This window comes from Dermochelys coriacea, chromosome 8, assembly GCF_009764565.3.
Source record: "Dermochelys coriacea isolate rDerCor1 chromosome 8, rDerCor1.pri.v4, whole genome shotgun sequence".
Taxonomy (NCBI): Eukaryota; Metazoa; Chordata; order Testudines; family Dermochelyidae; genus Dermochelys; species Dermochelys coriacea.
The window spans coordinates 66,395,663-66,419,353 of record NC_050075.1 but is presented as its reverse complement, the minus strand read 5'-3'; the positions used below and the strand labels follow the sequence as shown (position 1 = coordinate 66,419,353).

At 39.9% G+C, this 23,691-nt stretch overlaps 1 protein-coding gene and 1 long non-coding RNA gene across 5 annotated transcripts in view; one reads left to right on the top strand and one right to left on the bottom strand.

Moving 5' to 3' along the window:
• Positions 1 to 15,769, bottom strand: part of WDR47 (WD repeat domain 47) — a 43,247-nt gene extending 27,478 nt beyond the window's left edge. Inside the window, exons 1-5 of one of the 4 annotated variants that reach the window (XM_038414217.2) lie at positions 15,398 to 15,769; positions 7,986 to 8,152; positions 5,800 to 5,883; positions 4,901 to 4,985; positions 2,137 to 2,939 (exon numbers count right to left, since the gene is read on the bottom strand). In XM_038414217.2, coding sequence (XP_038270145.1) covers positions 2,137 to 2,939; positions 4,901 to 4,985; positions 5,800 to 5,883; positions 7,986 to 8,143 — 1,130 coding nt within the window. In that variant the 5' untranslated portion in view covers positions 8,144 to 8,152; positions 15,398 to 15,769. The remainder of the gene's footprint in view (positions 1 to 2,136; positions 2,940 to 4,900; positions 4,986 to 5,799; positions 5,884 to 7,985; positions 8,153 to 15,397) is intronic. The other 3 variants (XM_038414219.2, XM_038414214.2, XM_038414215.2) reach the window with 3 other exon arrangements.
• LOC122455608 lies at positions 15,673 to 23,491 on the top strand. Its single transcript, XR_006273922.1, has 3 exons — positions 15,673 to 16,178; positions 18,553 to 18,736; positions 23,184 to 23,491. It is a non-coding gene; the product is annotated as an uncharacterized LOC122455608 (long non-coding RNA).
• Positions 23,492 to 23,691: the final 200 nt, after the last annotated feature.

Genomic DNA, 23,691 nt, shown 5'->3' with positions numbered 1-23,691 from the left:
TAGGTACCTCAATGGAAGCTGAACTCTTGAAAAATCTAACCTTAACTGGGGGTTCTGAGCATTTTTAAAGTCTGGCCCCCAGCCTACTTCCAGCTTTCATGAGGTACGATAACTATATTAAATAAAAAAAAAAAGATTTTTGTATAAAACTTATGTTACTTTTTACATCAAATCAAAAGCCTGATCCTGTAAATCCCTGTACAAAGTGTTTGCAAAATAGTGCAAAGATAACTCGTGCTAATTATTACGATTTATAGCCTAGAAGTATAATTCACGTAATAAATTCATTATGTATAGAATCAATGACAGTAGCATATTAAAACAGAAAAATAAATAAAGTTATTCAAGTATGAAATCCTTAGTAAAATATTTCACATTCTAGGGCCAGTTTTAAAACATAGGGATATGGCAGATGCCCAAATGCCAAGCTTTAGATATACAGGTGACCATACTTGGAAAAGTATTCACATTTTTCCAAGGTTACTTCTCCACTACACACTGCTGGTGGTGGCAGATAGGCTATATGTAGCTACATGCAGCAGTAAAAAGCAGGTTGCATCCACGCTGTGGTGTGTAGCTACACGTCACTGAAAGGCTATGGCAGGTGAGAGGCAGTGGGGAGAAGTTTCAGCAGCTCCCTGATGACAAGCATTTCACTGAGTCCAGGAAAAGCTCTGGCAGGGATTGGCAGCAGGGAAAGGCTCAGCCTTTCCCCACTGACGGAGCCTTTCCCTATGGCAGGGGAAGGCTCCAGCAATGCGAAGGGAACAGAGCTTTTCCCTGTTCTACTTGCCTAAGCCATACCTCACCATCTACACTGCTTTTTATCCCCATGCTAGAGGAGCGATCAGAGTATGCATGCAGCTGAAAGAAGTGTGCAGGATAGACATACTCTAAATGTCTTAAACAGGTTTACTGTGCAAGTTATAAGAGCACTAAGTATATAAAATTTAGAGTTCATAAGCCATAAGCCCTGATTTTAATAAGGATTAGAAAGGAAAAAGTTTAATATCATGAAGGTATGGGGGGAGGGGAGAAGCAAGTTTCCATAAGAGTTTTAATTCTTAACATGAGAAAAATCAGTTTTGCATACTACTGTGTACTAACACAAGGTATTAATTAACTCCTATAGCCATCAAAACCTGATTAGCTGGAATTTAAATAGAAATATAGGGAAGCAAATCTGAAAGTCTTGCTGAGATTTTGTTTGAAGATCAATTAGGTACACTATATCTAAGTGCAACTGTGGTTATAGTTACACAAGTCTAATATTAGTGAATTTTTTTTTTAAGGCTCTGCTCCTGCAGATTTACACATGGGCACAGTTCCAGTGACTTCAATGAGATTACTCATGAATACGAAGTTTAACATTTACTTAATTCTTTGCAGGATCAGGATCTAAATTTGCAATAATAGTTGGTGTGGCATAGTGCCATTCTGTGGGCATTCCATTTATCTACAAGGAAGTGTGGAGATAGGGTTATTACATAGGTGAGAGAAAAGAAACAGAGTTTAGGAATTCTCCAAGACAGACACTGAATCTAGTTTTGTTTGCTACATTGCTGATGTAATCATTTAAAAAAATTTCACAGAAACCTCATAATTTCTGCTTCTTCAAGAATACAGAGTTGGAATGCTGTTATTTACAGTTCGATAAAAGGCATTCAGAATATTTTAAATCAACCACTGAAATATTTTACTCTGCCAATGCATGCCACTATATACCTACATACATAGTAAGTTCCAATAAGAACTTCAATAACTAGAATCTAGTATATTAGATTTAGATTTAACGTTTTAGATTTAAACCAGAACTTCATCTTTCTGCTACATTTTGGGTAAACTATAGATAGGGTTGAATAAAAGCATCAGATATGAACATCCCTGAACTTTGGGGAAGACTGAATTAAAATCTTGTGGGGGCTCATACCCATTTTTAGTTTAAAAGTCAAATTTCTTAGGGTCTTGAGGAGGGAAAAAAAACAGTTTGAACTGCAATAGGATTTATACATCCAACTGTAATTACCATTAATGTAAGTCACAAGTGCACCTGGAAGAACATACGTTTAACATGGTCAATTACACTTCAGCATTAACAACTCTCTCTTAAAAAATGTGGAGTTAAATGTAACTTACCGCTCAGGTGACTCTTCATAAATGCTATGGCAATCTGTATTTTCAAGCATGAGACTTCTGCTAAGATTCTGCACTCCTGGGTAATGGAAATTGGCAAAGGAGTGTGACATTGGAGAGGTTTTATTACCAAGGTCTGTGATTCGCTTATCATGATTCGTTAATCCACAGGACAGCCCATCTAAGGCAGGGTTTAAGGAACGAGTCATGTAAGCATCAGCTGACTGAGGCCGTCTCATTGGGGATGATGGATAAGGAGAAAGTTTGCTGATAAGAGGTGTCAAAAGATCAGCATATGCAGCTTTTGTGGGCTTCAAGAGTTTATCAACATGAATATTAAGCATCTTTTGTTCAAAAGCACAAGAGAAAACAGAAGCTGGCAGATTCTGAAGCCATGACAATAAACTCAGGTCCAAGTCATCACACCCATTACCACATAAAAGATCAATGCCAAGCAATACTTCACTCTCTGTAATTTCTTCTCCTGTTGCTTTACTCTGACAGAATTCCACACAACATTCATAAAGCAATCCCTTCATTACAAGCTGAAATAAACGATTATTACTTGCTTTGAAACCAGCCTCACTCAGTTTCCTGTCGGCAGGAATAAACTCTGCAACCATGATGCAAGCTTGTTCGAAACAGTGAACTCGTGCAGTGCTAGGGTTCCAGTCTTTGAATTCTGCATGGTTGGTCAGACGGGGCAATGTGAGTAACAAACACAGTTTACTATAGTCTTCTTTAGAAGGACAATATTCTTCCAGGGCATGTAGGCACTGTACAGCCTCTTGCATTGTAAACTCCAGCTACAGAAGAAATAATAAATACAAAGAGGACACAGTTGACTTTAAAGTTACCAATTTATTCTTCACAAGCAGAGTTAGCTGCAGAAGGATAACATGCAATAGGATTGCCCTCATTTTTCCTTTGTTGTTACTATTGTTTTCATTTTAATTAAATTAGCGTACACGGAGTCTGCAACAGCTTTCATGTCAGCAGTTCTAAGACCAAATTCTTAGTAAGGGACTCCAATTTCAAATTTTGATCAATACAATGAAGTTATGCTGATGTGGCTGTTTTCATAGAAGCCATTACATGTTTTAAGCTCTCAGAATTTTTAATATCTATAGTTAAATAAATTTGCTACAACTGTAGGCTGAGACGGCATTTCCACTTTAGGAGTCAAATTCTCTTTTCAGAGCCATAAGGAGGAGAAACTCCATTTAAGTTAGAGTATCAAACTGGTGTAAGAGAATCAAGTCCTAAGTTTCTGTAATTTTCAGTCACTGGAAACTGAGAAAGTTACTTTTTGTGTTGAAGTTTTTCATGCTTATTATCAGACTATACGTGATTTGTGTGTGTAAAAACAAGTGATAAAAATCTCCACTGCTCTTTGCAGATCACATATTCAAATACACACAGATGTGTTTGATAGAATTTGTTGAAAATTAAAAAAAGAAGGTAAGCTTAAATGCAACACTAAAACTGAGATGTTAGCTGCAGAAAATGGAAAAACTTTGAAGTTTCCACCAACTTTCCCTCCTTACATGTGCATTATGACGACCTTTCATTAATCTATCATACAATATTCAGCATGTAAAATATCAAGAAATTGCACCTTTTTCTATAGTGTTCTTCAGTAAGATAATGTAAATACTATGACTAGAGTGCTATATGTTTTAACTATGTCCTTCTTCTAACCTTAAATGTAGAACTTTGTACTGCTCTCTGCATGCGATCAGGTAAAGACCCTGCCGTAGAACATATGGCAATGGGACAGAGAATTAAAGTCACCAAAGCAACGTTCATTTTTTATCTGCGTAATTAATATTTTTGTTTGAAATGTATTTTTATGTAAAAGTTTTATAATGCTTTTGTAGTTGTAATTTAATGTTCATATATGAATAATATAAAGTAAAACTACTTTACAATGAATAAGCCTATTCATGCTACAGCTCTGGTTACCATTTAAAACCTTTTGCACATTAAAAACATTATTCATAATTCCTCCTCCCTGCTTTTCACACATTCAATGAACTCAATCCTCTGTGACATCATTTATTCTCTACTAGCAAAGGAAGACTGAACAGCATTGCATCTTTGTCTATAAAAGCTGCCACAGGCAACATGCATTGAAGAATTTAAATTGCACACTAACATCTGAACGATCAATTTGAGCTTGAAAATGGAAGTCTAATTGACAGGTTCAGGTTCTATAACACTTCAAAAATATTAATCAAAGTTTCCACTTTTAGGAGATAATGAAAAACAAATGTATATATTTAGGGAGCCTAATAATATTATTAAATATATTTACATATTCCAAGTTGTTATTCTAAAACAGAATGCTAGATGGTCCATTGGGCAGAGGTAAAAACTAACCTTTCACCTCTGAAGGCCTTTGTTAGGTCGTAAGCATACACTAATTTAGAGGTTTCAGTTTAGTTTTGCATATTTGCTCACATCATGTAAACACTGCACTGTTTGGCACCACTGGATCAAGTAATTTTACGGCCAATTTGAAGTGCACAGTTAGAATTACATGGGCAAAAACTGCCCAGAATCTAGCCAATACTATTCCCAATTGTAGTCCTTCACTTTCAGAAAAGGTTGGTAGTTCTCATGTCATACATGGGAATTTTTAGCTAAACAAATGACTACCATAAGCCTTCTGGAACAACAATACGGTAATACAGACTTCCATAGTGTCTGATCAATAAGAGGATTTTAAAGCATTTCATTAATGTAGCCAAGTATAAAATCTTACGTGCTGAGGCTCATCTTCTGCTGACATTGCATTGTTCACACATAAGGCTTCTAAAAATTTCTGCTTCAGTATAATATAGCGAAACCTGCACATAAGAAGTGAAGTACAAGACGCTAAAGATCTTAAAGCAGTAGCTAAGTAGGACATTCCACAGATAACTGCAGTGCAAAGCTTTTGCTCTCAATATGTAACAAGGCAGGCAATAAAAGAATTGGTTCTTTTCAGAAAAGATGTCTTTTTCCAATGATTTACTTCCAGAAATATTACATGTTAAAAGAATTGCTGGTTCATAAGACAGGTTTCAGAGTAGCAGCCGTGTTAGTCTGTATTCGCAAAAAGAAAAGGAGTACTTGTGGCACCTTAGAGACTAACAAATTTATTTGAGCATAAGCTTTCGTGAGCTACAGCTCACTTCATCGGATGCATCCGATGAAGTGAGCTGTAGCTCACGAAAGCTTATGCTCTAATAAATTTGTTAGTCTCTAAGGTGCCACAAGTACTCCTTTTCTTTTTGGTTCATAAGAGAAACATACACAGCCAGTATCCTCCTTTCTTGAATACCTGGGTTACTCTGATGTGGTCTCAAAGAAAATAAATTTTAATTGTTTAAAATCGAGCACAATTCTTATAATATAAAGCATTTTAACCAGGCCAAGACACGTTATAGAATACTTGGAACTCTGTAGTAAGTTCTAAAATACTTTCAAATAATTTTATATGGATGTATAGATTGAAAAAAAATAAATCTATTAAACCATACAACTGAAATTGTAAAGAACTGTTCTCAGATTCAGTAGTTACAGTTTATTTTTCTAAAGACTTGAAAAAGTCTTATTCCAGAGATTTTCCACTTTGCCACATGACTTACAATGCTACTACCTCAAAGTTAATAATTTTACCTTTTCTTGTCAAATTTTTCCATACACTCAAGAGGCTGAATGAACTGAAGAACCTCATCCCACTGTCCATCAAGGATCAACTGTCTATACAAAAAGAAAGCCACTCATTTAATTTAGCTGGACATTTTTTACTTAACATTTTTAAAAATGTAATTTACATATAGCTGGATGTACAGCTGATCAGCAAGCTTTGTAAAGTTAATGCTTTGCAAAGCAGACAAGATCGGATTTAAACAGAGATAGACGTAAAACCTAAATCCTTTCTCAATACTATCTTTGTAGCTACATACTCTAACACCAAGAGGACAAATGGTAGATATGTATGTATTTGTTAAGAGGTACAAGAGTATCTCTTCGGTATCTGCTGCTTTTTATGTTTTTAGGGATTTCTTCCAAGATGCTTCATTCTTTCTCCAGAAGTGAGATTTTAAAAGTCACCATACAAAACCTGATTGAAGACATCCTGAAAAATACTGGAAATAAGCCTGAAAGTATTACCTGCCTACAGGGGTTGTGTATAAACAGAGCAGCTGTGCAGCAGGGCTCCGCATCTGTTTACAGTATTTATAGTATAGCACGATCAACTTTTCTATTGAGCTAGGCCCTATACAAACACAAAGTGAACACAGTTCCAATGCTAGGGAGCAATGTATAAGGGAAGCATTTGTGAGAGAGCTCAGTTGGATCTGGTGGCTCAAATCTCCCAGGCAAGCAGAAGAGCCACTACTTCATCCAAAAAGCTGCAATAGCAGGCAGGGCTGCATTTCAGCCTCATCTCCCGTTGGGTGGGTAAATAACATTTCTTCATGCCCTCACAGTGTTTTCCTCAGAAAGCCTATTAACTTTGGCAGGGAGAGGAAAATTTCACATTAATGAACACTTCTGCTATCACTAAGAACACAGCCAAATTAAGGATGAAGAACCTCAACCCAGAATTTGTCAATTTACATACCTATTTTTCATTATGCTTACTCAGCTTTAGCAATATGTGCCAAAACCCCACAACAGCATCATAATTGGAGGTGGGCAGATGTTGTTAAGCAGATTTTAAAGATCACATTTAATGTTATTTAAATATAGTTGTATAAATAGTTTCCTATGCTTCTGGTAAGCTGTAAAATCCCTTAGTACGTATATTATAAACCTCATATGTGCTTAATGGTTTCATCATGCAAATACCTATTTAGTAAATGTGAGATATTAGAAGTCTATTTATTGTGCCTCAACAGTAGTCACTTTTCCAACTGGAGGGTAACACTATGGGAATGGTGACAGCCTCAAAAGTAGTGCTAGAAGTATAAATACAATACTGGTGAGGGCTGGTTTACACTAGGAAAGTTTTACCAGAAAAACTTGCCTTTTTGTCAGCACAGCAAAAATCCCAACTTAATCATCACAAATGTTAGGTCTATATTAAAACTGGTAGTCTGCCCTATATTAAGTTTTAGCCTGAGGAAAGCTGCTCAAGAACAAGGCTGGAATATCTGTTCAGCTACGGAGGAAAAAAAGAGCGCCGTTGGTCCAAGTCCAAACTACCAACATCTCCAACCTCACCCTCTCCTTGCCCCCTCACCAACCAAAAAACAAACAAAAAAAACTCCTCTCTGTATGAACTTCTTCCCTATATTTGTTGTAGGGTTTAGTAACCTATTTTCATACTTGTAGTCACCCAGGTCCTTTCAGTAAACATTTTGTTGTACAACATATGCCATCAACCCTGTAGAGTCCACTTCCACATGTTAGATGTTAGAGAAAATCTGAGCATCTTTTTGAAAGGCAGATGACATCTTCTGGAAAACATTTGATTTAGAGACCAAGTCAATCACAGGGTTAGAAGGGACTGCAAAGGTCATCTAGTCTAACGCCCTACCAAGATTCAGGATTTGTTGGGTCTAAACCATCCACGACAGATGCTCAGACAGTTACCAGAATATTTTATCAAAATATTTTGACATTTTTCATGAGTGTCTCAGGATGTTTTGAAAGCCCACCGACATCCTAAGTGCTTAAATGCTACACATAAGACAATTTACAATGGAGAAGCAATACTTGGAGAGAAAATGGTTATGGCAAAAATGGCTCAGTGCTTTTCATGGCAGTCAGCAGTCAATTGGTTTGGCTAGTGAACACATGGACAGCAGATATTAAGTTAGTTTCTCTTGTAGTAATTATATAATAATTTCTACCTCAGAAAAAGCATGTCGTCTGAGAACAGGCCATTAATGACTCCACTTTCTTTCTCAAGAGCCAGCATACTGATATGAAGTTTCTTCGAGTTCAGGAAATCTAAGATTAGTTTAATTATTTCAACTTCTTTTACATTCACTGTTTCTTCAGCAGTCATGATGGTAGCCTAGAGAGAAAAAACAAAGTAAGTAATATGGTCAATATCTTGTCTTATGCCTTGTCATCAAATGCTGTTGACCAGAGATTGTAAATAAATGTTTGTTTTGACAATACTGAATATTGTAGTATTCCAAAATTGGTTAGTGGGATTTAGAAAATCAATCTCAGGCATTTGAGCATGCAGCCATAGCTCCGACTTGATCCTGAAACTGTGACTACCCAGTTGTACCCTGAGTTCATGAAGTGGACCACTGAAATGAGCTGATCAAGAAGTTTTCAACTATATTTTTACCCTGGAATAACATTTCCATTTGCAAGACTGCAGTCCCTTTCTCTCAGAAAAGGAAATACAAGATAACAGAATAGTATTTGAGTATTTAAGGTATGCAGACGTACTTGTAAGATTTTATAATTATACAAAAGATATATGAAGCACAATTTTATGAGATAAGAAGCACTATCCTGATTTATTTTGCCATTCTGAAACAGTACATGGTAAGTAAGTCACGACTTTCCATCCTTACTTTGTAAGGAGGCCTATTTCCATTGCAATGTTTTCTGGGGAATCTAAATGTCAAACTTGACTCAACATATTTTACTGGGGTTTCCTCCAATATGTCAAGACCCCTCCACAGAAGCATGGGCAAGCAAAGGCATACATCTCTATTTGGAAATCTGTGATAGCTTCCTAGTTCACTGGCTCATTCCTGCAAGATGTTAAATGCCTCAACTCTCTGATATCAGTTAGGGGTGAGGGTGCTCAACATCTTGGAAACTCTACTCTAGAACAATGGCTCCCATACCATGTTCCACTGGGAACTTGCTGGTGGTCTGTAGAAAGCTTGCCGATCACACAGTATCATCATCTTTTCAGGAGCTCTTCATTGCAAAGAGGAGCCCAGGGTGAGCTGTAAGGGTATTTCTACATTGCAGTGGCAATGAACCTTCCAGCCTGTGGGGCTCGAGCTAGAGTACTAAAAATAGCAATGTGGACATTGCAACTCAGGTGCTCAAGACCACGTGACCCGCTGGATCTCTGCCAAGTCTCTGCAAAAGCCTCAACATCCAGACTACTATTTTCAGTGTGCCACTAGCACCAATCTATCTAATCAGGCTCAGAGGCTCACTCCCTGGTATAGTATAGACCAGGGGTTCTCAAACTACGAGTCATGACCCCAAAATGGGGTTGCCGAGGCTGGTGTTAGACTTGCTGGGGCCCAGGGCCGAAGCCCAAGCCCAAGGCCCACCGCCCGGGGGCTGAAGCTGAAGCCTGAGCCCCAATGCCTGGGGCTAAGGTTACATGCCCCCCGATCAGGGCAGAAGCCTTTGGGCTTCAGCTTTGCCCCCCCCCCCCCCCGGACAGCGGAGCTCAGGCGGGCTCGGTCTTTAGTCCCCCCTCCTGGGGTTGCATAGTAATTTTTGTTGCCAGAAGGGGGTCACTGTGCAATAAAGTTTGAGAACCACTGGTATAGACATATCCTAAAAGCAGGTGGCAACAAGAGAGGAAAGTGAAGCTACTCTCAAGGACTGGAGCCATAAGTAGGAAAGAATGTCCAGGAAAACAGGGGACAAGAGAGCCAACTGGCTAGTCTGCAGAGGACAAGGGGGTGATGAAGAGGAAAAGAAATATGAGTAAGGAAGAGAAACAACTGCAGAGAGTAAAATGAAAAATGTTGTCTGAAGTAGGGAGAGTTGTACTTTTTTCTCATCATTTCAAGAATGACAAAAAAATATATTAGGCATATCTAAAATATACACTTTTCTAATATTACTTTTCCACATGAGTAAATAATTGCAACTGGGATGTTAAATGACTGCTAACGGGAAAGGATGTGGTTCCCAAGCAAAGGAAAGACACAAGAGCAGTCACACTCCCCTCTCTGGCAGCACAGGCTGGTCACTTTGGGCACCTGGAGAAGCCAACAGGGACATAAATAACCACCAGTGGGTGTGTGAAGGGGTGGGCAGTCATGCATGAGAGAGAGAGAGACTGTCCCTCTCACTCACTATTGCCGCATGCTCAGCATGGAGGAGAAGGGCTTCAGGGTGTGTCTGAGGAGGTAGGCGTGGCACAGGCTGTTCCCTCAGGCAGAGCAGAACATAGCAGCCTGCCCGCTTAGTGAATTGTTCCCATTGTCGTTGTGAATTCCCCCAGTAGTATAAAACAGATGTAAAAGTTTTAAGGCTCCTTTACATGGCCTGAATGGTGTAAAGGACAGTATGGCCTTATAAATGCTTATGATGCTTTAGTGATTACAACTGGTCTAAATTTTTGGACTGAAAAAATTTCTTATCAAAATTTGCTCCATTAATTGTTTATTACTGACCTTTCCGGTGATGGTCAGTAGCCAATATAAATTGTGAGTTTGGTTCCCCAGCCCTCACTTGCTCTTCAGTTGCCTACGAAGTAACACTGAGCATTTGGCTGGATATATCTGTCGACTAATAACTAGAAATAAAAGGTCAAACCTAGCTACATTACTATTAGGCAAGGGGGTCTGGCGATTTCCTTCAATGCTCCCTATTCCCATTCTCTATCCATTGTATTTTAATTTAAATAAATTACCTAAATAATTGAAACCAGCGTGATTATATTGTGTTATTTTGACAAATAAAATATGCAGAATTTTAAAATATTGTGCGCAGAATTTTTAATTTTTTGGCACAGAATTCATAGATTCAGAAGGGACCATTTTGATCATCTAGTCCGATCTCCTGCACAACGCAGGCCACAGACTCTCACCCACCCACAGGAATAAAATAATGAAAGAAAACAGAGTTGCATAGTTTTGTGTTTGCTTCAAAAACCTGTTGAATGGTGAGAGGTCATTCCCTCCCTAATGCCGACAGATGCTCTTCTTTCACCATTATTCTAATTCTCTTTCTACAACTGGGAAAAGGGTTTTTTTGGTCCTAGAAGATAATCCAGTCATATCTTTAAGAGGGAAGGAGGAAACTAACAACCGTATCAGAACATGTACTGTAATACTGAAGTGTCATCACCTTAATCCCCAACCTCATCTTCCGAGATAGGTCTCTAGACTTCAGATTTGCCTTTTACTATGTTTTATGCTTTTAGGGCTTTTATTGAACTTCAAGTAATTTCCTAGTAGACAGGTAAAACTAGTACCCAACCTTAAAATGAATCTCTTCAGTACGATATTACTAGTACAGTTCATGCAGAATAAGACCTCCAACTGAGCAATGGAACATTTAGCTTGGACTTTTGTTCGGACTGGATGGCACCACAGATCAAAGCTAAATAGGAGTACAGGCTCTACGTGCCTTCCACGATTGCATTAAAGTCAAATATTTACACACCTTACTGATTCAGAAACCAATGAGATATACAATACCATTCTTGGAAGTACAATTACATTAAGTGAAAGATCTAACAGCTGTGACAGTAAAAAGTTATCAGTACAAAAGACAACCACCACCTCTGTAAACCAGGAACAGTCCTGCTTCCGCAAAGTTATTCTAGGAGAATTCTATGGCACTGCAACATGTAAAAGCAGCTCTCATCTTCCACACAGGTAACTTGGATCTTTGAATGCAGGTGTAAAGTTCTACAGCTATACAATTTTTTTAGATAGGGATTACAGAAGAGTATTCATTCTGTATACCTTTAGAGATAAGAGAACTAACAATTTCAGTGGACCAACAACAGCTGAGCCCCATTTTGCAAACAAAATTGTCACTGACAACAAAAATGCCACCATATCATAATAAACTAAGCTACTGCATGAGAAATTTACATCTTTTTACAGTATGCAAAGAGAAAATCTGAGGTTTCATATAATCCTAGCCAGTACTTTAAAGTGTCAATGGTTTGGTAAGCGTTTGACACCAAAATGCTTTTATAACTAAAATAAATCAATCATATCTGGAACTACAATGAGAAGTTCAGAGTGTCTTCCTTTTGAGCCAGCTTCCATTGGAACCAAAAGGAATTGTGCCAGTGACTTCAGTGGAAGCAGGATTAGGTCCAAAACAGTCCAGTCCTGCAAGAGGATGAGTATCATCTGTTTCCGGATTTCATGGTATTTTCTGCAAGAATAGGTGTGTGCTCATTTAGTGTTCTTGCCAAATTCCAACATGGATAATTACATTTTGACTACTTACATTCTGCCTGCAATTGAAATAAAGGTCACTCAATACAATCCAGGAGATCCTGAACATCTTGCACGACAGGACTTAAAGATTGTTTATTGATTCATTATCAGTTATGGCAACATTTTTTGGGCCCCATTTTAAAAAAAACCCACTGTTGTGGGACATAGTCATCTTTTCCTCAGAAATTCAATGTTCAGAATTCATAAACATGACTCTGAAGAGACTGACTGAAAATGCAGATGAGAGGGATACTACACAATTGCTAGTCTAATGGCAATGAGCCAGAATAAATGAGAGGTCTACTACAGAAAAAAATTTCATTTAATTGAAGGTTTTTAAGGATAACAAGAAAAAAAACCCCTCAGATTTACTACACTCATATGCATTATACGGTCAAGTTATGCACTGGAACAATGAGCTGTAAAGTATGCAATATGAAAACTCCAGAAGTCTGCACACAGGATCTTGTGACGTGTGTTTATATATCAGTTTTTGAAAACATTATAGGTATTAAACATAGAGCAGCAGGAAAACTCATAGTTAGAGCTTAAGCTGCATCTTCAAACCATCCTCCTGTGACTCTGTATTGCCAACACATATGGCACATAACGTTAACAATGATCTGATCAAGCGCTAATACTCAAGAATGATTGAGGGGCACTGTTAGGTTTAAAATTCCTTTTTTTACATTTATATCCCAAGCTTTCAGGTTTCTGTGCTGGTTTTCCTTTAAAAAAATGTAAAACAAAAAACCAAAAACAGAGTATTATAAGTATTCGTAGGGCAGCAGAATCAGGAAATATCTATTCTTGGGGGCATAATTTAAACTTAACATTCTACACAAGGTGTTTGCCAATAAATGGAATGGTAACTCCAATTGTGCAAACTTGCATCTAGGGCCTTTTAGTAAAGGTTACATAAAGAACTTTGTAAGGGAGTTTTAAAAATACCAGATTTGTTCACATTTTAGATAGCAATGCATTTCTAAAATAAAATGTTAGTGCCCTTAGATAATGATCAATGACTGAGGGGCAGTCATACTTGGAATTCATTTAGACTTCTGAAAGTCTAAAATAATGGATGTTTGTACTAGTTCTAAGCAACAGTTATTAAGGGATGAAACAGACAATTAAAGAGAACACATTCTTAATTTTGTTTTGTTTTTTTAAAGACAATATTCACTCCTTAATTTGTGTAAGAAGTTTTAACTTCTGGCCTAAAAATATCTCCGACATACTCCTTTTATATTTTTTCATCATATTACAAATATTCCCAGAGTCTCTTCATATATCTTTGTACACAGAAGAGCAAAATGCATTCAAAAGTCTAGTTTTCCTAACAGGTGTAAATAACAAGCTGTAAAACTATAAGCCTTTTAAAATGCAGACACTTCTGAAGAGACTCTCTCACAATAATAATCTTTGCAGCATAAACAACTTCACAGAAAAGAGCTCTGTAAGTAGTATTAAGGGAAAAAAAGAAAAAACATTTAAAATAAAAAAAAATAAAAAAAAGTGTTTACTTCTTGGTGTGAAATATGAGACACATTTTTATTCATTCTTTGTAGAGTAACCTAGCCCCTGATTCTGCACTGATAATCTCCATGTGAGCATAGGAGTCTGTCCATGCAGAGAGTTCATTGCAGGATCTGGGCCCAAATCATTAACCTGTGGCTCCATTTTCACTCTGTTCTCAATTATTCTAAGATTCCCTAAACAAAAGAGGAAATATTTTAAAAGTACATTCTATGAGCCAAGTTTTTATCTGAATTAATCCCCATGAAATAGGGATATATAGGGTGAAAATCACTGGAAATCACTTAGCCCTTGTCTCATATGGCAGACCACAAGGAGGTGCTCCAAGGCCCAGTTTAGAGAGACACAATATTACATATTTCATTAACATTTAAACTACTGTATTTGAAAACTGACCAGCAGATTTCCTTGCTTTTAATCAGTTTCTTTTACAACCTGAATGCTCTTTGTCTAGATTATACATGCACGTCATGTAGAGAAGTGTGTATGATGGATGCCAAAAAAAAAAAAAAAAAGTGAAATTAAACCACACACTACTTGTATGTGGGTATAAAGGGGGAAAAGGAATAAACTTTAAGTAAGAAAAATAATTGACAATCTAGCACCTAACTAACGTGTTTTGACTAAGTAGTTGCTAGCATGCCACTTTTACACATCAGCATACTTCATTTGTTTTTTTCTCGTGTGTTTACAAGTATTTTCTCCTTTTTTGCTACTCAAAACCCTGAAACAATAAGGTACAGGTACTTAATGATACAGCATCAAGATACAGAAAATATTTCCAGAATGTTTACTCAGAAGAACACGTAGGACTTCACACTGAGTTTACTGTACTTAAATATTAAGGTTTAATGCACCATATTTATACATCCCATTTGTCAGCAATAAAGGCAAAAAAGAAACAGCCTCTCGTTTATGTAAACACAAGTATGCTAAGAGTCGACACATTTTTATGTCCAAGGCACCTAACTATAGGAGACTTGCCCTGTGACGTTACAACAAAGGGAAATCAGTACTTAGATGCCAGGATCACAACAGAGGAATCAGGCTAGAACCACACTGTCCCCTCGCTATTCACGGGGGAAATGAACCGGGGCTGCAGGCCACAGAAGAGGAACACGCGCCACATTTAGGCTGGAGGATACCGGGGTCTGGGGCGGGGGAGGAGAGAATGCCAAGATGAATGGGCTTTCGCCAAACCAGCATCAAAGCAGCCAGGCTGTTGTCTCGCCTGGTCCCTTCAGCACCACCCTCCGCTCCACTGTCTAGCAGGAGACCTCCTCCCCTCCTCCCCATGACAGGGGGTCCTGTCATCCCCTGGGGCTTCCCCCCTCCAGAGCTCCCGCTGTCACCCCCCCCAGACTCTCTTCTACCCCCCACCCCTTCTCTGACAGGCCCGCCGCCACCCCACCCCAGCTCCCGCTCCCCTCCTCCCACCCCTCCACGGTCTGCTCCCTCCCAGACACTCTCCTCGCCCGTTGCCTTCCATCACCCCATCTCGGGAGGTGCCAGCCTGGCCCCCGCAGGAAGGGGTCCCCAGCAGGCCGGGACTCTCCCCAGACAGCCCGAGGCTGCTCCCCACGACGCCACCGGGGACCCACCTGAGGGGGGTCCGGGGGGCCCGGACGCACAGATACGCACGGAGCGGATGGGAGGGACGCAAAATGGCGGCGGGTCCCTGGCCCAGGAATAAGGGGGTCCAGTTCGGCGTCTGCCCCGACCCTACGGCTCCGCTTCTGGCTGCTCCGCCGCCCTGACTGCGGTTGTCAAGCGGCTCCGCCAATCGGGGCCCGGCAGCGCCGCTCCTCAGGCCCCGCCCCGCGCCGGTGCGGGGTGACCGCGCAGCCGCCGGAATGGAAACGGGAGACGGGCAGGGGCAGGGGGCAGGGGCGGCTGCTCCGTGGGGAGGGCACAGGGATGGAGGCGGCGGGGGAAGCCGGGTGCATCGGTTGCCCCCTGTCCTAGGAAGTTCTGGGGAGGGGCTGAGGCTGCGGGGCGCCCGCCTGGGGCCGTGACAGGGGCGTTGAGCGGGCCCCAGCCGGGACCCTCTGACACCCGCTGCTGGTCCGGACGGAACCGATGGGGAAGGCGGAAAGAAGCGAGAGGGCGGCGAAGCGGGCCCCGCTGCAGGCGGCTGCGGTGGGGAAGGAGCGTTACCTGCACCCGCGGGCCCCCAGGAGTACGGACGGTGCGGCTGGAAACACGAGCTCGCCTGGAAGGCAGCTGCGAAAACGGTTCACGTTTTAGGACAACGCAGAAGGAAAAGTTCTTCTGAAGTGGTCACCCGGCTTGGAGCTGGGAGAGATCTGAGAGCTGTGCTGCCACAGAAACTAACCCTGGCTAGCAGGGACGTTTGCATGTTCATGAAGGAAACTCTGCCGGGTAAATTACTTAATGTGTCTGCCTACGCTTCACCCGCTAGTAAAAGAGGGTTCATTTTCCTAAATGGTTTGCCATGGCTCTGCCTGGATTCCGCGCTGCTGTACAGTTCACCTGCCCCGGCACACCTCCGAGCATCTCTGTAGCACTGATTGTCACCTTGAACATTTCCCATCCCTTGCGATAGTCTGGGTGTGCACCTACCGAGCAGGTTTAGTTGAGCCCAGACTTGTAGGTAGGAGTTGGAGACTTCAGCGTATCCGGAGGAGAGGCAGGTCTGCAGAGGTTTTGTGGCTAAGGTACTGGACTGGGACTTAGGAACTCTGGATTCTGTTTTCAACTCTGCTATAGCGAGTAAGGGGTAGCTTTGGGCAAGTCAGTCTGTCTGTGCCTTACTTTCCCATCTGTAAAATGGGGATAAAAAAAGAGTTTCCTGCTTTAGAGGAGTGTTGTATGGATAACTTCATTCATGTTTAGGAGGAGCTCAGGTATGTGGTGAATCACATGGAAAAGTATATAAATAACCTAGCAGCCAGGAACAAAAGATTCCTCCCATGTCAGACCCCACTGCAATCAGAAAAGGGCCGGTAGACCACAGATAATGAGATATCTTGCTCATAATTAAAAGTTGCTGGCACATGGATTTGTTTCGATCTTCTTTGTAAAGTATCTTGTTATAAGACAAAGACCAGAAAGTGTCAAAAGGAGGGTATGATCAAAGCACAAGGCCTCTTAGCTAACTGTCCTTAAATATTCAATGAGTTGACCACCAGTCAGTCTGTGGGTGTAAATTGTTACCAAAGCAGAGCAGTTTCTATGTAGAATGCTGTGGTTTTTTTTAATGTTGGCCTGAAGGAAGTGAACATTGGCAAAAATTAGGGCAGGGCCCATGGCATAAGCAAATTGCAATAAGGGATTGACAAGGAAGATAGATTTCAGGGCCAGTGACTGCCAGGAAAGCTCAACGTTTTATTTATTTACTTCTGTGCTGCATATCATCATAGTATTCTTTTTCACTGTCCACATATATAGAGTAAATATGTATACACTGATAGGCATATGTATGCCTCCAAATACACATTATGAAAATCTAGTCTTTACTAGTTTTGAATGTATTTGCATTGGGGATGAGTAAGTATTGCCAGCAGCATGGTGAGTTCCTGGACCTCTCTGCCGAGGTAAGGAATCACTTGGCTTTTCCGGAAAAGAACAATACTCCCAACTACAATATGCATATGTAGGGTTGGGAACCCTACCTGGCAGACCGCATGCCTTTAGAGCTGTGGAGCACTTTGTGGACAGGTTATCCATCCCACCTCCTTTGCGCTTGCTGCTGTTTAAAGCGAAGAATGGCTGCATGCATGTGCAGGGGATGTGGGAATTAAGATGCACTCTGTGTGCCCTCTTTTTTCACACACCCCCAGATAATGGCTCCATAAAAATGTGCCTTGAAACCTTTTTTTAAAACTATATAGCTCCTTAATCTTTTTGTGGTTTGGCTATATTACTATAACACTGTTTGTATGTATAATACTTGCTTAAATATCTTTCAAACTACTGAAAAATCACCTAATATTAATATAGAACAGATGCACTTGTTTCTCTTGGGATAACGCATTATGAACACCAGACGATGACAGGGTGTGCTTACAATCATATTTCCCTTGCTCATGCAGTGAACACTTATGGCTTATTGGCAATATATTTAATTACTAGATGTGAGCCCCCTGGGTTTCAGGTTAGTCTTGGAATGTTGTTCTACTGTCTTCTCACATTTTCCTGTGTGCTACAGCAAATCTGTTTTGCCTTATTTAATTATGGTAACGATCTTTAAAATCTTGAACTGAGGCAGACCACTTCTTTCTTGAGACCTTTTATTGGATGAAATAAATAATTGTTTACATTTATTAGAGATTTTCATTTTTCACTGCCTGTTATGTATATTTCAATTTCTTAGTATTAAATTAATCAGTCACATGAGATGGGGTGCAGAAGGGAGTGCTTTAGAGTATTTAGTGCAGCATTTAAAAAACACAAACCACAAAATGTACTGACACTACATGGATAGTAATAGATATTTCTCACTTTTAACCCTTACAAAATGGACATGTATAACAACTTTGTGGTGAAGAGGGTAGAAGAATGGGAAAATATGACCATCTAAGAGTTCCACTGGAGTAATGGAAGGATTACCATTGATTTCAGTATAGTAGGATTGAGACCTCCGTGGGTCCCTGATTCTATGAGGCGCTCAATAGCGCACCGAGTCACACCCTGAAAGAAACAGAAATTTGTTTGTTTTATTTAGAAAACAGCCAAAATGTACAAGAAAAAATAAGTCTTTCAACCCTCTTATCCTGTTCTCTTTATTTTCTAGAAAGGAATACATAAAAGGATGCCAAACTCTTTGTCCTGTGAACAGTGATACAGACAAAGTGCCAGCTACTCAGCAGTGACTCTGCAATTGAAGGGCTATGAATACATGACTTTCAGGTCCTGGAAGGAAGCCCTTCTGTATGATTACAGTTCTGATCTCACATCGCATGTAACTTGACTCTCAGGTAAGATAATGAATGCGTCCATTTACATGTAAAAATATCACTCAGATTCAGAGCTCCCTCATCTCTCATTGGAGAGAATGGGCATTGCAGGTGATTATTATCAGAAAATATAATGATTTTTAAAAGAATTAAATGCACCATTTAAAAGAAATGTACATATTCTGCAATACATCAGCAACCTGATGGTGCATAAGGAAATGAAAGTGACTATAAACAAATGGGAACTGGACCTGTTTATTTTCACTGGCCAAGCTGAGAAAAATGCAAAAAGGTATCTAGTAGCATAAATTTTGAAAAATACATTAATTTTAAATGTTGTTTCACTTTTAATCAGTCAAAGCTTTAGCAAAAACACATATGAATTAAAGGAAAAGTCTATCTTGATTTTGTTTGTGGCTAATCTATTAATACTTTGGTGGAGTATGTGGAGGCACAGGTCCTTAGTGTAGCTGATCTGTCTCCAGTGGAACCCCTGAGACTCAATCTTTTGTATTGGGAGTAAGCCTCCCCCCCCCTCCCCACCACGCACACAGAGGATGATGAAGAAATTCTGAGTTCAAAGTGGTTACACTTCCATGTGTGGGAATAACCCCTGTGTGGGGAATGCAGGGTCCTTAGTCAGGATAGACCAAATCCCTGCAGACTTCTGTCCTCAGAGAAGGTGCAGTTAGCTTCCTTTTGAGAGGTCAGCCTGGGAGAACAACAGAGCCTCGATTTGCGGTGTTGTAGCTGTGTTGGTCCCAGAATAGTAGAGACAAGGTGGGTGAGGTGATTGGACCCACAGACGTTGGTCCAATAAAAGACTTTCTCACTTACCTTCTCTTCCGCAAAGGAGCTAGAATTGCTTAGAGAGCCTTCAGTGAAACTAGACAACCTTTAAAAAGAAAAGGAGTACTTGTGGCACCTTAGAGACTAACAAATTTATTAGAGCATAAGCTTTCGTGAGTACAGCTCACTTAAGTGAGCTGTAGCTCACGAAAGCTTATGCTCTAATAAATTTGTTAGTCTCTAAGGTGCCACAAGTACTCCTTTTCTTTTTGTGAATACAGACTAACACGGCTGCTACTCTGAAACTAGACAACCTTTAGTTCATCTTTGTATTAACAATTCCAGTTTCGAGGTAGATCAAACAACAAAAAATATCGAGCCAACAAAAGATCATCTGCATCTAGATCATTTGAATAACTATTGACTTGTGCGCTCTTAGTAGGTCTTGTTATACCAGAAGTTAGGTCTGTGATGTTGTGGGAAGGATGAGACAAACACTGTTCGATGCATAAAGATTAAGAGCTAATAATGTACATATTGAGCTTTGCAAGACTCCATTATCAGATTAGCAGTGACATAAAAACATAGGTAGCTATTACTTCTTATGTTTGTCAGACTGTGTATACATAAAGCTCATGTACCATAGACACAGTACTTTGCGATGCATCTTCTGCGGGTCACAGAAATTCCTTTCAGGATATTTGCTGCCTTCTTGCAGATCCAAGTAATGATAATTTAAGGCTTGTCTACATGGAAAGTCTTCCAGAATAGGTATTCCTGATCAACTGTATCTGTGGATGCTCTTATTCTAGAATAAAGTGCTTTATTCTGAATTAGCTTAATCCACAAAGTAGATAAAGCACTCTCATTCCAGAATAAGAACATCTACAGTTGGAGTTAATCAGGAATAGCTGATTCACACCCTACCTTATTCCATATTAACTTTCATGTGTAGATGAGGTCTTATTCTTAAATATATACCACATCCACATGTTTAGTGTGTTTTGGGAAGAGCTTGGAGGGATTTCTTTTTGTAAAATTTCTTAGTAGAACTTTTTTCAGAGTAGCAGCCGTGTTAGTCTAAAAGCGTATGCTCTAATAAATTTGTTAGTCTCTAAGGTGCCACAAGTACTCCTTTTCTTAGTAGAACTGTTTCAGAGTAGCAGCCATGTTAGTCTGTATCTGCAAAAAGAAAAGGATTTAAATTTTGTTAGTCTCTAAGGTGCCACAAATACTCCTTTTCTTTTAGTAGAACCGTTAATTCCACTTTCCTGCCCTCTATCTCAAGGTCCCATAGCTTGATCAGTCTTATGTCTGGGGATCCTAGAAATCCATTTGCCACAGAAGAATGCAGAATTTGCGTCTTTACAGATTTCAGAGTAGCAGCCGTGTTAGTCTGTATTCGCAAAAAGAAAAGGAGTACTTGTGGCACCTTAGAGACTAACAAATTTATTAGAGCATAAGCTTTCGTGAGCTACAGCTCACTTCATCGGATGCATTTGGTGGAAAAAACAGAGGAGAGATTTATATACACACACACAGAGAACATGAAACAATGGGTTTATCATACACACTGTAAGGAGAGTGATCACTTAAGATAAGCCATCACCAACAGCAGGGGGGGGAAGGAGGAATGGTCACATAAACACCACCCTATATCGGAAACCTACTGACCGCTATTCCTACCTACATGCCTCTAGCTTTCATCCAGATCATACCACTCGATCCATTGTCTACAGCCAAGCGCTACGATATAACCGCATTTGCTCCAACCCCTCAGACAGAGACAAACACCTACAAGATCTCTATCATGCATTCCTACAACTACAGTACCCACCTGCTGAAGTGAAGAAACAGATTGACAGAGCCAGAAGAGTACCCAGAAGTCACCTACTACAGGACAGGCCCAACAAAGAAAACAACAGAACGCCACTAGCCATCACCTTCAGCCCCCAACTAAAACCCCTCCAACGCATCATCAAGGATCTACAACCTATCCTGAAGGACGAGCCATCGCTCTCTCAGATCTTGGGAGACAGACCAGTCCTTGCTTACAGACAGCCCCCCAATCTGAAGCAAATACTCACCAGCAACCACACACCACACAACAGAACCACTAACCCAGGAACCTATCCTTACAACAAAGCCCGTTGCCAACTCTGTCCACATATCTATTCAGGGGATACCATCATAGGGCCTAATCACATCAGCCACACTATCAGAGGCTCGTTCACCTGCGCATCTACCAATGTGATATATGCCATCATGTGCCAGCAATGCCCCTCTGCCATGTACATTGGCCAAACTGGACAGTCTCTACGTAAAAGAATGAATGGACACAAATCAGACGTCAAGAATTATAACATTCAAAAACCAGTTGGAGAACACTTCAATCTCTCTGGTCACTCGATCACAGACCTAAGAGTGGCTATACTTCAACAAAAAAGCTTCAAAAACAGACTCCAACGAGAGACTGCTGAATTGGAATTAATTTGCAAACTGGATACAATTAACTTAGGCTTGAATAGAGACTGGGAATGGATGAGTCATTACACAAAGTAAAACTATTTCCCCATGGTATTTCTCCCTCCCACCCCACCCCCCACCGTTCCTCTGATATTCTTGTTAACTGCTGGAATTAGCCTACCTGCTTGTCACCATGAAAGGTTTTCCTCCTTCCCCCCCCTGCTGTTGGTGATGGCTTATCTTAAGTGATCACTCTCCTTACAGTGTGTATGATAAACCCATTGTTTCATGTTCTCTGTGTGTGTGTATATAAATCTCTCCTCTGTTTTTTCCACCAAATGCATCCGATGAAGTGAGCTGTAGCTCACGAAAGCTTATGCTCTAATAAATTTGTTAGTCTCTAAGGTGCCACAAGTACTCCTTTTCTTTTTGCGTCTTTACAGAGAATCTTTAGTTTTTACATTTTGTGAAAAAATAAAAACATGTATTAACTAAATTTTACTAAAAGTACCAATGTCCCTTATTTAATGCACGCAACCTCCCCCTCTTGTGGTTGATTTTTAAATGTGCTTTAAATTTACATAGCGAAACGTATAATAAACTGCTTCTGATATATACAGCTTAGTGTTTTAATGCATCTCAAATTTCACTTAGGTTGCCAAATGTAAGTTATGAAAATATACCAGAAACTTTAAAAATCATCCCTGAAGACAGTGTCATTGAGTTTGGCAAGGGCAAATTTCATGTTGATGTTAATGTGCTGTTCTGTAGTGTATGCAGCAGTGCTGTAAATTACATTAGAAAGCAAACAGTTGTGGAACATATGGAAAGCGGTAAACAAACTGAATGAAAAGAAATGAAAACCAGAGGCTGAAACGGTAGGGCCATTGACAACGGTAAAGAAACAATATACTGTGACTAGATCACTCCAGCATTTTTGTGCATTTAAAAAAAAACAATTTTCTGAAAATAGAGAACAGACATAGAAGTATTTGGTAGATGTAAGATATACACATTGCAATTCTATAAATTTTATTAAAATGATTGATGGCACTGGTAGACTTTGAACTTGCTTGAAAACTGTAAATATATCAATAAGACATTGTATTCAACCGATCCCTATATATATATAGTGGGTAGGGCAACTAAAGTTCAGTGTTTAATTTTAATCATGCAAAACACAGATTTTTGTTTTTTTTTTTTTTTTAATCAGAGCATTTTGGTTTTTTTATATCACGGAAAACTAGGATCCGTAAATATTGCTCTTCAGTTAGCCAAGGGAGTCACTAAAGAGTAAGAAGGAGTTCTTCAGACCTCTTAAAAAACAGAATTGAATGCTTTGGATCTAGTGTTCCCAAATCTTGCTGGTCAGTGAGGACTCACCTAGACTCTTAAGGCCAAATTGAAGGTGAGTCTTCTTCTGACCCTTTCATTGTTTTTGTGTGGCTCCCTTGGCTTACTTAGCTCTCTTAGGGTATGTCTACACTACAAAATTAGGTCGATTTTATAGAAGTCAATTTTTAGAAACTGATTTTATACAGTCAATTGTGTATGTCCCCACTAAGCACATTAAGTCGGCGAAGTGCATCCTCACTACCATGGCTAGCATCGAATCATGGAGCGGTGCACTGTCGGAAGCTATCCCACAGTTCTTCCCATAGTCTCTGCTGCCCATTGGAATTCTGGGTTAAGCTCCCAATGCCTGATGGGACAAAAACATT